A 13,633-nucleotide genomic window follows, 5' to 3' on the forward strand; every position below is an offset into this window, starting at 1 on the left:
AGATGTTTTTCCCAAGTGCAATATTTAGATGTGTGTGTGGTCACAAGCACTCTATTATAAAGGCTGTCATGGCTAACTGCAATTTTAGTGTAATGTTTTTTCTCAAGTGTCATTTGCAGTAAAGTCTAGGCAACAAATAACATTGGATTGCTTTCTTTACATTCTTTAGCTGTGAGTTAGGTTCACATTAACCACTTTTTATTTTACACACAGAGACTGACCATATAGATCATTTTCTTTGTTTAATTAGTTAACCTGCATTTCCCCCTAGCAGGGATTTATTTTAGCATGTTTCAGTGCAAACAAATAGTGTCACCTTTTTGGGCCCTCACAAGTTTGCGTCCCTGATCGTAACTCCATTGGTCCAGGTAGTCCTTCAGAGTTGCTTCCATTTGCTGCCTAATTAATGAACCCTGGTCATAGAGTTCAACGAGAACAGCAACCATTGTGGACTTTTCTGCCCACATTCTCCTTCTCTAGAGCTGAGAGGTTTGTTTCTGAAAGAATGTCTTCAGGCCACCAATAGGCAGAGTATTTGTATGTATCTTATGTATGTACACAGTGTAGGCCTATTTGTATTACATGTTTGCATAGCATGTTGACGTAGACATTTGGTGTATCGGTCAGTCCTTCTATTGAAGGTTAGTTGTTTAACTTAGCCTAATTGTTTGTGTCACATTTCCCATTATTTTCCATTCTACTCAAGTCGCTGTCCATTGACCGGCATGTCTGTTTTAGTGTGATAGTCTGTAATTAAAAGATTAGCAGGACCCCAGAGAGGAGACAGAAAACACCCAGACCGTACTCAATCTGAAAGGCTGTGGTCCTCCTCCTTAGCCTTTTCACATTATTGTGCTGACCTGAATCGAACTGGGCCGGCTTGGTTATTTTCCTTTCACATTGGCCTTTACAGCACGGTTCAAGCAACTATGGTGAATGTGTAGCAAGGCCAGCCCCTTACAACTGGGCTTGGATGAGCTGGGTTTGGGTCTGTAGTGGGGTTGGATGTTCGATAGGCTGTTGGTTGACCAAGATTTTTTTTAGCCGAGCAGTGCAAAATATATAATTTTTTATCATGGCACTCGAGACACCGGTCATTTGGGCCTGTCTCAGTGGAATAATCCATTGAGGAGGCCACAGAGTTGCCACTGTCCAAGAATATTGGGATTGTGGCTAAAATGCACAAGGCACGTCTCCAGAATGCGAGCTCCCGCCATTTTGTGCGCATTCATTGTTTCATAACTTCATTGTGTGAATTGTTTGTCCTCTGATTGGTAGTCTATCAATTCTCCATTACATACAGTACCAGTCTAAAGTTTGAACACACCTAGTCAGGGTTTTTCTTTATTTTTTACTATTTCCTACATTGTAGAATAATAGTGAAGACATCAAAACTATGAAATAACACATATAGAATCATGTAGGAACCAAAAATATGTAAAACAAATTAAAATAATATTTTAGATTCTTCAAAGTAGCCACCCTTCGCATTGATGACAGCTTTACACACTCTTGGCATTCTCTCAATCAGCTTCACCTGGAATGCTTTTCCAACCGTCTTGGAGTTCCCACATATGCTGAGAACTTGTTGGCTGCTTTTCCTTCAGTCTGCGGTCCAACTCATCCCAAACCATCTCGATTGGGTTGAGGTTGGGTGATTGTGGAGGCCAGGTCATCTGATACACCACTCCATCACTCTCCTCCTTGGTAAATAGCCCTTACACAGCCTGGAGGTGTGTTGGGTCATTGTTCTGTTGAAAAACAAATTATTGTCCCACTATGCGCAAACCAGATGGGATGGTGTATCGCTGGTGTATTGCTGTTGGTTAAATGTGCCTTGAATAAATCACTGACAGTGTCACCAGCAAAGCACCCCCATACCATCACACCACCTCCATGCTTCACGGTGGGAACCACACATGCAGAGATCATCCGCTCACTTACTCTGCGTCTCACAAAGACACGGCGATTAGAACAAAAAAATCTCATATTTGGACTCAGACCAAAGAACAGATTTCTACTGGTCTAATGTCCATTGCTTGTGTTGGCCCAAGCAAATCTCTTCTTATTTGTGTCCTTTTGTAGGGGTTTCTTTGCAGCAATTTGACCATGAAGGTCTGATTCACGCCGTCTCCTCTGACCAGTTGATGTTGAGATGTGTCGGTTACTTGAACTCTGAAGCATTTATTTGGGCTGCAATCTGAGGAGCAGATAACTAATGAACTTATCCTCTGTAGCAGAGGTAACTCTTGAGTCTTCCTTTCCTCTTCATGAGAGCCAGTTTCCTTCATAGCGCTTGATGGTTTTTGTGACTGCACTTGAAGTAACTTTCAAAGTTCTTGAAATGTTTCACATTGACTGACATTCATGTCTTAAAGTATTGATTGACTGTCATTTCTCTTTGCTTATTTGAGCTGTTCTTGCCATAATATGGACTTGGTCTTTTACCAAATAGGGCTATCTTCTGTATACCAACCCTACCTTGTCACAACACAACTGATTGGTTAAAATGCATTGAGGGAAAGAATTTCAACAAATTAACTTTTACCAAGGCACACCTGTTAATTTAAGCTAGCGGAACCCCCCGCAACAGCCAGTGAAAGTGCAGGGTGCCAAATTCAAAACAACAAAAATCTCATAATTAAAATTCCTCAAGCATACAAGTATTTTACACCATTTTAAAGATAAAATTCTCGCTAATCCAGCCACAGTGTCTGGTTTCAAAAAGGATTTACAGCGAAAACACCACAAACGATTATGTTAGGTCACCACCAAGCCACAGAAAAACAGCCTTTTTCCAGCCAAAGAGAGGAGTCACAAAAAGCAGAAATAGAGATAAAATGAATCACTAACCTTTGATGATCTTCATCAGATGACACTCATAGGACTTCATGTTACACAATACATGTATGTTTTGTTTGATAAAGTTCATATTTATATAAAAAATCTGAGTTTACATTGGTGCGTTGCGTTCAATAGTTCTAAAACATGCGGTGATTGTGCAGAGAGCCACTTCAAATTACAGAAATACTCATAATAAACATTGATAAATATACGACTATTATACATGGAACTTTAGATTAACTTCTCCTTAATGCAACCGCTGTGTCAGATTACAAAAAAACTTACGGAGAAAGCAAACCATGCAATAATCTGAGTACAGCCTTTAGACAACAAAGCAGCCAAAAAGATATTGGGTAGTCAACATTACCCAGAAAAAGCATTTTAAATATTCACTTACCTTTGATGATCTTCATCAGAATGCACTCCCAGGAATCCCAGTTCCACCATAAATGTTTGATTTGTTCGATAATGTCCATCAGTTATGTCCAAGACCGAGGCTGTGGCACTCTGCCAGACCACTCACTTAAAGAGCTCTTATGAGCCTCTCCTTTAGAGTAGAATCCTCAAAACAGTTTGACATCTAGTGGAAACCTTGGGAAGTGAAACATAACTAATATCCCACTATCTTCGATGGGGGCTGAGTTGAAAAACTACTAACCTCAGATTTCCCGCTTCCTGGTTGAATTTTTTTCTCAGGTTTTTGCCTGCCATATGAGTTCTGTTATACTCACAGACACAATTCAAACAGTTTTAGAATCTTCAGAGGGGTTTCTATCCAAATCTAGCTTTTACGGCTGACGAGCAGGCAGCTTAATTTGGGCCCGTTTTTCATCCAAGCTACCCAATACTGCCCCCTACCCCAAAGAAGTTAATTGAAATGCATTCTAGGTGACTGCGTCATGAAGCTGGTTGAGATAATGCGAAGAGTGTGCAAAGTTGTCATCAAGGCAAAGGGTGGCTACTTTGAAGAATCTAAAATATATTTTGATTTATTTAACCCTTTTTTGGTCACTACATGATTATATGTGTTATTTCATAGTTGTGATGCCGTCACGATCATTCTAAAATGTAACAATAAAAACCCTTGAATGAGTAGGTGTGTCAACTTTTGACTCGTGCTACAGTTGAAGGTTACATACACCTTAGCAAAATGCATTTAAACTCAGTTTTTCACAATTCCTGACATTTAATCATAGTAAAAATTCCCTGTCTTAGGTCAGTTAAGATCACCACTTTATTTAAGAATGTGAATGTCAGAATAATAGTATAGTTATTTATTTCAGCTTGTATTTCTTTCATCACATTCCCAGTGGGTCAGAAGTTTACATACACTCAATTAGTATTTGGTAGCATTTCCTTAAAAATGTTTAACTTGGGTCAAATGTTTTGGGTAGCCTTCCACATGCTTCCCACAATAAGTTGGGTGTATTTTAGTCCATTCCTCCTGACAGAGCTGGTGTAACTGAGTCAGGTTTGTAGGCCTCCTTGCTCGCACACGCTTTTTCACTTCTGCCCACTGCCCGAGTTACACTAGGAACGCACAATCCCTCCATCAGTGCACAGTCTGTTCGCAATAGGCTGAGAGAGGCTGGACTGGGGGCTTGTAGGCCTGTTGTAAGGCAGGTCCTCACCAGACATCACCGGCAACAACATCACCTATGGGCACAAACCCACCGTCGCTGGACCAGACAGGACTGGCAAAAAGTGCTCTTCACTGACAAGTCGCGGTTTTGTCTAACCAGGGGTGATGGTCGATTCGTTTTTATCGTCGAAGGAATGAGTGTTACACCGAGGGCTGTACACTGGAGCGGGATCGATTTGGATTTGGAGGGTCCGTCATGGTCTGGGACAGCATCATCGGACTGAGCTTGTTGTCATTGCAGGCAATCCCAACGCTGTGCGTTACAGGGAAGACATCCTCCCTCATGTGGTACCCTTTCTGCAGGCTCATCCTGACATGACCCTCCAGCATGACAATGCCACCAGCCATACTGCTCGTTCTGTGCATGATTTCCTGCAAGACAGGAATGTCAGTGTTTTGCCATGGCCAGCGAAGAGCCCGAATCTCAATCCCATTGAGCATGTCTGGCACCTGTTGGATCGGAGGGTAAGGGCTAGGGCCATTCCCCCCAGAGATGTCTGGGAACTTGAAGGTGCCTTGGTGGAAGAGTGGGGTAACATCTCACAGCAAATCTGATGCAGTCCATGAGGAAGAGATGCACCGCAGTACTTAATGCAGCTGGTGTTGCAAGTTTGCTAGCACTAGTTTTGGGCTGACCCAGTTGATAGTTGATAAAATATTATGAAGTTGGTTGTTGGCCATGCCTAGCCAGTCTGTGATTTATAGGATATTTATTTTTATCAGGATCATTTCTACCTGCAAGCTGCGGTGTTTTTATTTATTTTTATTTAACTGTTATATTTTATAAGATAAGTTGACTGAGAACACATTCTCATTTACAGCAATGGCCTGGGGACTAGTTACAAGGGACAGAAGGGGGGATGAATGAGCCAATTGTAAGCTTATTTGTTTGTGTAGTCTATTTTAACATGGTTGGCAATAAGCTACCTTTTAGATTTGTATAATTTTCATTTAGATATAATGTAGATTAATCACAGACTTTGACTTTGAGAAGACTGTTATAAATTAAATAAAACTGTTACACGAAAACATGCATATGAAAATCAAAAGTGGGCCGCAAATCATAGGAAATGGTAAGATAAATTGCCAATTACCCGCAACTTCAGAATCATAACTGCAGAATATGCAAAGGCCAGCAGGAGGAGGAGGATCGTAAAGTTTATTTTTATTTTGGTGAGACCATCTCGATCTCTGGCTCACTCTTGAGTCAGTTTGTTTTAATTATTTAATCGAACAGAGTGCTTAAAGCATCAGACAAGCTCACTACATGTAGTTCATTTTATTCAAACACATAGGGTGTGTCTATATATGGAAAAATACACATTTTACAATTTCAACCAATTGATTGGTCAAAAAAGACTACTCTCGGTCAAACAAGTAAAAACAAAAGTCTATAGTTTGAGAAGCTGGACACTTATCCAGTGACTGCATACATTTTCATTCATTCTGGTCCCCCCGTGGGAATCGAACCCACCACCCTGGCTTTGCAAGTGCCATGCTATACCATCTGAGCGACACGGTCAGGACAGTTTTTAGTGTTGTGTGAATTTTGGTCCAGACGTTGTGGATCAACACCGTTGACTCAGCAGTGTGTCGGTCTGTGTCAGCAGTTTCGGTGGCTATAGAAGAGAAATGTCTGAATTAAATTAAGTCTGTGGGGTCCACCACCGTTTTACACCATGTCTGAATGAAATGAGAAGTACGTGGTGTCCACCACAGTTTTACACCATGTCTGAATGAAATGAGAAGTCCATGGTGTTCACCACAGTTTTATACCATGTCTGCAGGATGCAGTCCTGCCTGCTTCCTAAATGGAGCTGTTGGGTGGAATTTTCCAAAGTGATCACATTCAAATAAGTAATCTGCCCCATGTTAGTTTATGGATATATAAACTCCACTAAATGGGTACTGAACGTACTTCTAAAATATACATGAGGACATATAGACTTATTTTTTTGTGTGATAATTTTGTAACATTTCATCACAGAGCAAGTTATCTTGCCTCGTGCCCAGACACTATGTCCTCGTCCATATGACTTGATAAAGCTGTTTGACAGTTGATAATGCAAACTTATGCACTCATAGGATAATTATTATAACGTGATGACGAATTACGAATAAATGTTTCTCTTCTTTCAACAGTTTGGATTTTGAGGAGTGTGCCCACAAGTTGATCAAGATGGACTTTCCTGACAGCCAAACAGTAGGTTACAATACTTATTCTCCCAGTACCCTTCCACCAGTGTACTTTCCCCTAGCTGCCAGCCTGCCGTGTCATGCCTATTTGAAGTCCCTGTCTTGCGATTATTTCTATAGTGCCTCAATCGTCACACATACCATAGCCGACATTGCCATCATCCTCTTCTACCACTTCACAAAATCTTTCCAAAACATGACTTTTCTGTCTCTCCTTTCTCTTTATTTTCAACTCTTTCGCAGATTTTCTCTTATTGAAATAAACTCCGCCACTGTCCTTTTTGCCTCCATGGATTGGCGTTAAGTTTTTCTGCCCATTCCCAAAAGCATTTGGTGATTTCCGTGTATAGGCTATTTGGCGTGCATACAGTTAGGCCATGAAGCTTAGTCTTATGCCCTAATGCTAGACAGCCTAAAACAATGAAAGAAAAATCTCAATGTACCCTATAGATACAGTGCCTTGCGAAAGTATTCGGCCCCCTTGAACTTTGCAACCTTTTGCCACATTTCAGGCTTCAAACATAAAGATATAAAACTGTATTTTTTTGTGAAGAATCAACAACAAGTGGGACACAATCATGAAGTGGAACGACATTTATTGGATATTTCAAACTTTTTTAACAAATCAAAAACTGAAAAATTGGGCGTGCAAAATTATTCAGCCCCCTTAAGTTAATAATTTGTAGCGCCACCTTTTGCTGCGATTACAGCTGTAAGTTGCTCGGGGTATGTCTCTATCAGTTTTGCACATCGAGAGACTGACATTTTTTCCCATTCCTCCTTGCAAAACAGCTCGAGCTCAGTGAGGTTGGATGGAGAGCATTTGTGAACAGCAGTTTTAAGTTCTTTCCACAGATTCTCAATTGGATTCAGGTCTGGACTTTGACTTGGCCATTCTAACACCTGGATATGTTTATTTTTGAACCATTCCATTGTAGATTTTGCTTTATGTTTTGGATCATTGTCTTGTTGGAAGACAAATCTCCGTCCCAGTCTCAGGTCTTTTGCAGACTCCATCAGGTTTTCTTCCAGAATGGTCCTGTATTTGGCTCCATCCATCTTCCCATCAATTTTAACCATCTTCCATGTCCCTGCTGAAGAAAAGCAGGCCCAAACCATGATGCTGCCACCACCATGTTTGACAGTGGGGATGGTGTGTTCAGCTGTGTTGCTTTTACGCCAAACATAACGTTTTGCATTGTTGCCAAAAAGTTCAATTTTGGTTTCATCTGACCAGAGCACCTTCTTCCACATGTTTGGTGTGTCTCCCAGGTGGCTTGTGGCAAACTTTAAACGACACTTTTTATGGATATCTTTAATAAATTGCTTTCTTCTTGCCACTCTTCCATAAAGGCCAGATTTGTGCAATATACGACTGATTGTTGTCCTATGGACAGAGTCTCCCACCTCAGCTGTAGATCTCTGCAGTTCATCCAGAGTGATCATGGGCCTCTTGGCTGCATCTCTGATCAGTCTTCTCCTTGTATGAGCTGAAAGTTTAGAGGGACGGCCAGGTCTTGGTAGATTTGCAGTGGTCTGATACTCCTTCCATTTCAATATTATCGCTTGCACAGTGCTCCTTGGGATGTTTAAAGCTTGGGAAATATTTTTGTATCCAAATCCGGCTTTAAACTTCTTCACAACAGTATCTCGGACCTGCCTGGTGTGTTCCTTGTTCTTCATGATGCTCTCTGCGCTTTTAACGGACCTCTGAGACTATCACAGTGCAGGTGCATTTATATGGAGACTTGATTACACACAGGTGGATTGTATTTATCATCATTAGTCATTTAGGTCAACATTGGATCATTCAGAGGTCCTCACTGAACTTCTGGAGAGAGTTTGCTGCACTGAAAGTAAAGGGGCTGAATAATTGTGCATGCCCAATTTTTCAGTTTTTGATTTGTTAAAAAAGTTTGAAATATCCAATAAATGTCGTTCCACTTCATGATTGTGTCCCACTTGTTGTTGATTCTTCACAAAAAAATACAGTTTTATATCTTTATGTTTGAAGCCTGAAATGTGGCAAAAGTTCGCAAAGTTCAAGGGGGCCGAATACTTTCGCAAGGCACTGTACATACAGTGGGGCAAAAAAGTATTTAGTCAGCCACCAATTGTGCAAGTTCTCCCACTTAAAATGTTCATCATAGGTACACTTCAACTATGACAGACAAAATGAGAATTACAGGCCTCTCATCTTTTTAAGTGGGAGAACTTGCCCAATTCGTGGCTGACTAAATACTTTTTTGCCCCACTGTGTGTGTGTGTGTGTGTGTACGTACATACATACATACATACACACACAGTTGAAGTAGGAAGTTTACATACACCTTAGCCAAATACACTTAATCTCCGTTTTTCACAATTCCTGACATTTAATCCTAGTGAAAACTCCCTATTTTAGGTCAGTTAGGATCACCACATTTTAAGAATGTGAAATGTCAGAATAATAGTAGAGTGATTTATTTCAGCTTTTACTTCTTTCATCACATTCCCAGTGGGTCAGAAGTTTACATACACTCAATTAGTAATTGGTAGGATTGCCTTTAAATTGTTTAACTTGGGTCAAATGTTTCGGGTAGCCTTCCACAAGCTTCCCACAATAGATTGGGTGAATTTTGGCCCATTCCTCTTGACAGAGCTGGTGTAATTGCGTCAGGATTGTAGGCCTCCTTGCTCGCACACACTTTTTCAGTTCTGCCCACACATTTTCTATAGGGTTGAGGTCAGGGCTTTGTGATGGCCACTCCAATACCTTGACTTTGTTGTCCTTAAGCCATTTTGCCACAACTTTGGAAGTATGCTTGGGGTCATTGTCCATTTGGATGACTCATTTGCAAACAAGCTTTAACTTCCTGACTGATGTCTTGATGTTGCTTTAATATATCCACATTATTCTCTACCTCATGAAGCCATCTATTTTGTGAAGTGCACCAGTCCCTCCTGCAGCAAAGCACCCCCACAACATGATGCTGCCACCCCCGTGCTTCACGGTTGGGATGGTGTTTCTTTGACTTGCAAGCCTCCCCCTTTTCCTCCAAACATAACGATGGTCATTGTGGCCAAACAGTTCTGTTTTTGGTTCATCAGACGAGAGGACATTTCTCCAAAAAGTATGATCTGTGTCCCCACGTGCAGTTGCAAAACATAGTCTGGCCAAACTTAGCTACTGGCCATGAAGGACGGTCAGGAAGGTGACCAAGAACACAATGACCACTCTGACAGAACTACCATGTTCCTCGGCTGAGATGGGAGAACTATCAGAAGGACAATAGTCTCGATAGCACCAATCAGGACTTTATTGGAGATGGGAGCCAGATGGAAGCCACTCCTGAGAAAAAGGCACATAACAGCCTGTCTGCCTGATGTTTACAAATAGGCATGTGAAAGATTCTGAGCGCGTAAGGCGAAAGATTCTGTGGTCTGAGACAAAAATCAAACTCTTTGGCCAAAGCACTATCTGGAGAAAACCAAGCACAGCTCATCACATGTAACACCATCCCTACCATGAAGCATGGTGGTGCTTCAGAGTGCAAATGACCTTAGACTGGGGGCAAAGATTCACGTTCCAACAGGACAATGATCCCAAGCATACAGCCAAAGCAATGCTGGAATGGCTTCAGAACAAGAATGTGAAAATCCTTGAGTGGCCCCGCCAAAGCCCGGACTTGAATCCCATTGAAAATCTGTGGAAAGACTTGAAGATTGCTGTTCACTGCCGCTCCCCATCTAACTTAACAGAGCTTGAAAAAATCTCCAAGGAAGAATGGGAGAAAAGCTGGTAGACATACCCAGGACGACTCAAAGCTGTAATCACTGCCAAAGGTGTGGATACTTACGTAAATTAGATTTCTGTATTACATTTTCAATAAATGTTAGCACTTTCATTATTGGAATTGTGTGTAGAAAAAATATATATTTAATACATCAGGCTGTAATACAACAAAATGTGCAATTAAGTCAAGGAGTATGAATACTTTCTGAAGGCACTGTATGTTACCTTTAATAGCTGTACGATAGGTCGTGTTTCTTCTAGTAGCCTGCCAACACTACATACGTTTGTGGGTTGAAATAATATTATGTGATCACTCTCATTTACCTGTACTCTGCAATACATTTGGTGTCTTATGCAATTCCATAAGAAATGGATTGAAAATAAAGCCATGATATGTAAGTAAATAGTGTAGCTAAGACAATTTACCCAGCCATCTTTGATATATCTGTCTTTTCCCTGCTGTATTAAGGAATTACTTAGGCTTAGATCACGTGTACATTGTGTCATATAGCCACGGGGTCAGCAGTTGTATAACACATCAAATGGCTGCTTTTGTGAGTGTGCTACTAAGTAGGTCACTTTAAACATTAAAAAAAAATCATCAGTGTTCCCATCGTCTAGCTTTTGTTGTGGCAGGACAGTGTCTGACAGAGCTTCATCTGGTAGTGGCTGTATTATATAGCTTGCTATATGGCTATTCTTGGGAGTGGCATTTCTTGATATTTAAATTAATTGTTCTCTGAACCTATAGCTGTGTTCTGTTCATGGCTTCTACATCATGACCTTATAATTGATTCCTAAATACATGCCGAGGTGTTCCAAAACACATTATTGTGAGATGAGCACAGGGTAAGGAACTGTCAGTTTCCTCACAGCTGCCATACAGACCTTAATTGTAACTGTTTACTGGCCACTTGGTCCCAGCTCAGACTGTACAGCCACAGTCATTACCTGGATAATTGAGATAATAGGCTGCTATACTGTAACATTTGTAGAGACAATTAGAGACAATTTACTCTTCCCTTTCCTGTCCCACTTCTCCTTCCTTACATATTTATCTTGCTCACTCTTTCTTGCTCACTTTATCTCTTTTTCACACTCACCTACTATCCTTCCCCCTAGCTCTCTGTTACCATATCAGTCACAGATAATTAGAGATGGAAGAAGATTGAGAAAGGTCTTTGTTAAAGTGAGGAGTGACTGTAATGAGTACTGATGGACTATGATTAAACAACCCTGCAGGTCCTGTTTGTCTGAAATACAAGGTCATTAGAGGGGGGGGGGGGGGGGGCAGGCAGAGGTTTGGCAGCTCTATATCCTGGATTCAAATTAAGCCTACTCCTGGGAAAGAAGCCCTTTAAATTAGGATTTTCCACTGAGCATGCTTTTTAGTCCAGGACTATGCTTAATCTGGGTCCACTGAATCACTTTTACTCCTCTGTCAATGTTAAGTATACTGTCATGGCCGGGGTGAGTTAATAATTGACAGACCGGCTCGATTCGGTCTTATTTAGGAACATTTGAAATTGTTTTTTTTACATTGGATAAAAGTAGAAACTAATAGCTAGAAATTGTATCATACACTACAGTTGAGGAACAATAGAAAAGTAATTCTAGGGCCTCCCGGGTGGCGCAGTGGTTAAGGGCGCTGTACTGCAGCGCCAGCTGTGCCATCAGAGTCCCTGGGTTCGCGCCCAGGCTCTGTCATAACCGGCCGCGATCGGGAGGTCCGTGGGGCGACACACAATTGGCCTAGCGTCGCCCGGGTTAGGGAGGGCTTGGTCGGTAGGGGTGTCTTTGTCTCATCGCGCACCAGCGACTCCTGTGGCGGGCTGGGCGCAGTGTACGCTAACCAAGGTGGCCGGGTGCACGGTGTTTCCTCCGGCGCATTGGTGCGCCGGATGTGCGCTGTGTTAAGAAGCAGTTGGTTGGGTTGTGACGCATGACTTTCAACCTTCGTCTCTCCCGAGCCCGTACGGGAGTTGTAGCGATGAGACAAGATAGTAGCTACTACAAAAATTGGATACCACGAAATTGGGGAGAAAAAGGGGTAAAAAAATAATAATAATACATAAAAAAAAAGTAATTCTGCTTTGAAAGTTGATAAACCTCACTTTTGAGAAAATGTCCTTTGAATGTTTTGGTACACCTACTGGAGCTCCTCTTTGTCTACACCCATTCAGCATCGTTCATACCCTCTCTTAAGGTTTAGCCCCACATATCTCTTTAAGGATTTGTGTGGGAGACCGAGGAGTAGGGTTGATCTGTCCTAACAACACCAGTCAAGCACCCAAGCTAACTGACTAACGTTGGCTAGCTTGCTAGCTCCTTCCAGACACAAATGAGAGAACAGCTCTGACCACCTCTGACCATTTTACACACCCATGCAGAGCTCGTTAGGCTGTTTCTATGTTATCCAGAGCGTTGGTGACTGCTGCTGGCAACAATTTTTTGCCAATGTTTACTGACACCAGCCATATTCAACAGGTGTTGAGCATTTGTAAATTTGTCAGTTATTCTGAGGGAATTGACCTGCTACGTCTATCAACAGTTGTCGCAGTGACATAAACATTCTATTGAAATGGTTACTTGCATAGTGGAGTCTTGTTAAGACATGTAGCAAGCTAAACCACGAACCATAATCCCAACTCATAATGTTACTACCCTGCATGAATCTGCAGGTAGCTAACCAACCAGGTTCAATGTTAGCTAGCTAGCTAACATTAGGTAGCTAGCTAGCTAACATAACTAGCAAAGCAAATGGCTCTGAGATACGAATAATATTACTACACAGATCATACACGTAATGTTAGCTAGCGATCAAGCCAGCCAGACAGCTAATGTTAGCTCGCTAGCTAGCAGTACACTTTAACTTCAAATGAAAACGACTTTCTGACAGAATTAGAAAAGTGTAATATTTGAAAATGTAGCTATATCCCTCTCTCACAGATGCCATGGTTGCCCTTAGTTTGAAGATGTAATCCTGAGACAGGTGTTTTCTCCATCTCCTTAGCTATCATACTCTAATTCCACCAGGCCTTCCACTGATTTCAAAACTTTGTCCTCCAGAAAGTGGAGAGCAACACTTAAGCAGTTCTACCAAGTGATTTTTTTAAAGCCGCATTAGAAAGGATTACCTGGACATGGTGACAAGCTCAAATAGACAGAAGCATGCT

General features: G+C 41.5%; 1 protein-coding gene across 2 annotated transcripts in view; it reads left to right on the forward strand.

Annotated features, from left to right (window-relative positions):
• Window positions 1–13,633, forward strand: part of cwc22 (CWC22 spliceosome associated protein homolog) — a 50,259-nt gene that overhangs the window by 20,578 nt on the left and 16,048 nt on the right. For both annotated transcript variants that reach the window (XM_021579540.2, XM_021579541.2), the window contains exon 15: window positions 6,629–6,689. In XM_021579540.2, coding sequence (XP_021435215.2) covers window positions 6,629–6,689 — 61 coding nt within the window. The remainder of the gene's footprint in view (window positions 1–6,628; window positions 6,690–13,633) is intronic.

This window comes from Oncorhynchus mykiss, chromosome 22 (genome assembly GCF_013265735.2).
Source record: "Oncorhynchus mykiss isolate Arlee chromosome 22, USDA_OmykA_1.1, whole genome shotgun sequence".
Lineage (NCBI taxonomy): Eukaryota > Metazoa > Chordata > Actinopteri > Salmoniformes > Salmonidae > Oncorhynchus > Oncorhynchus mykiss.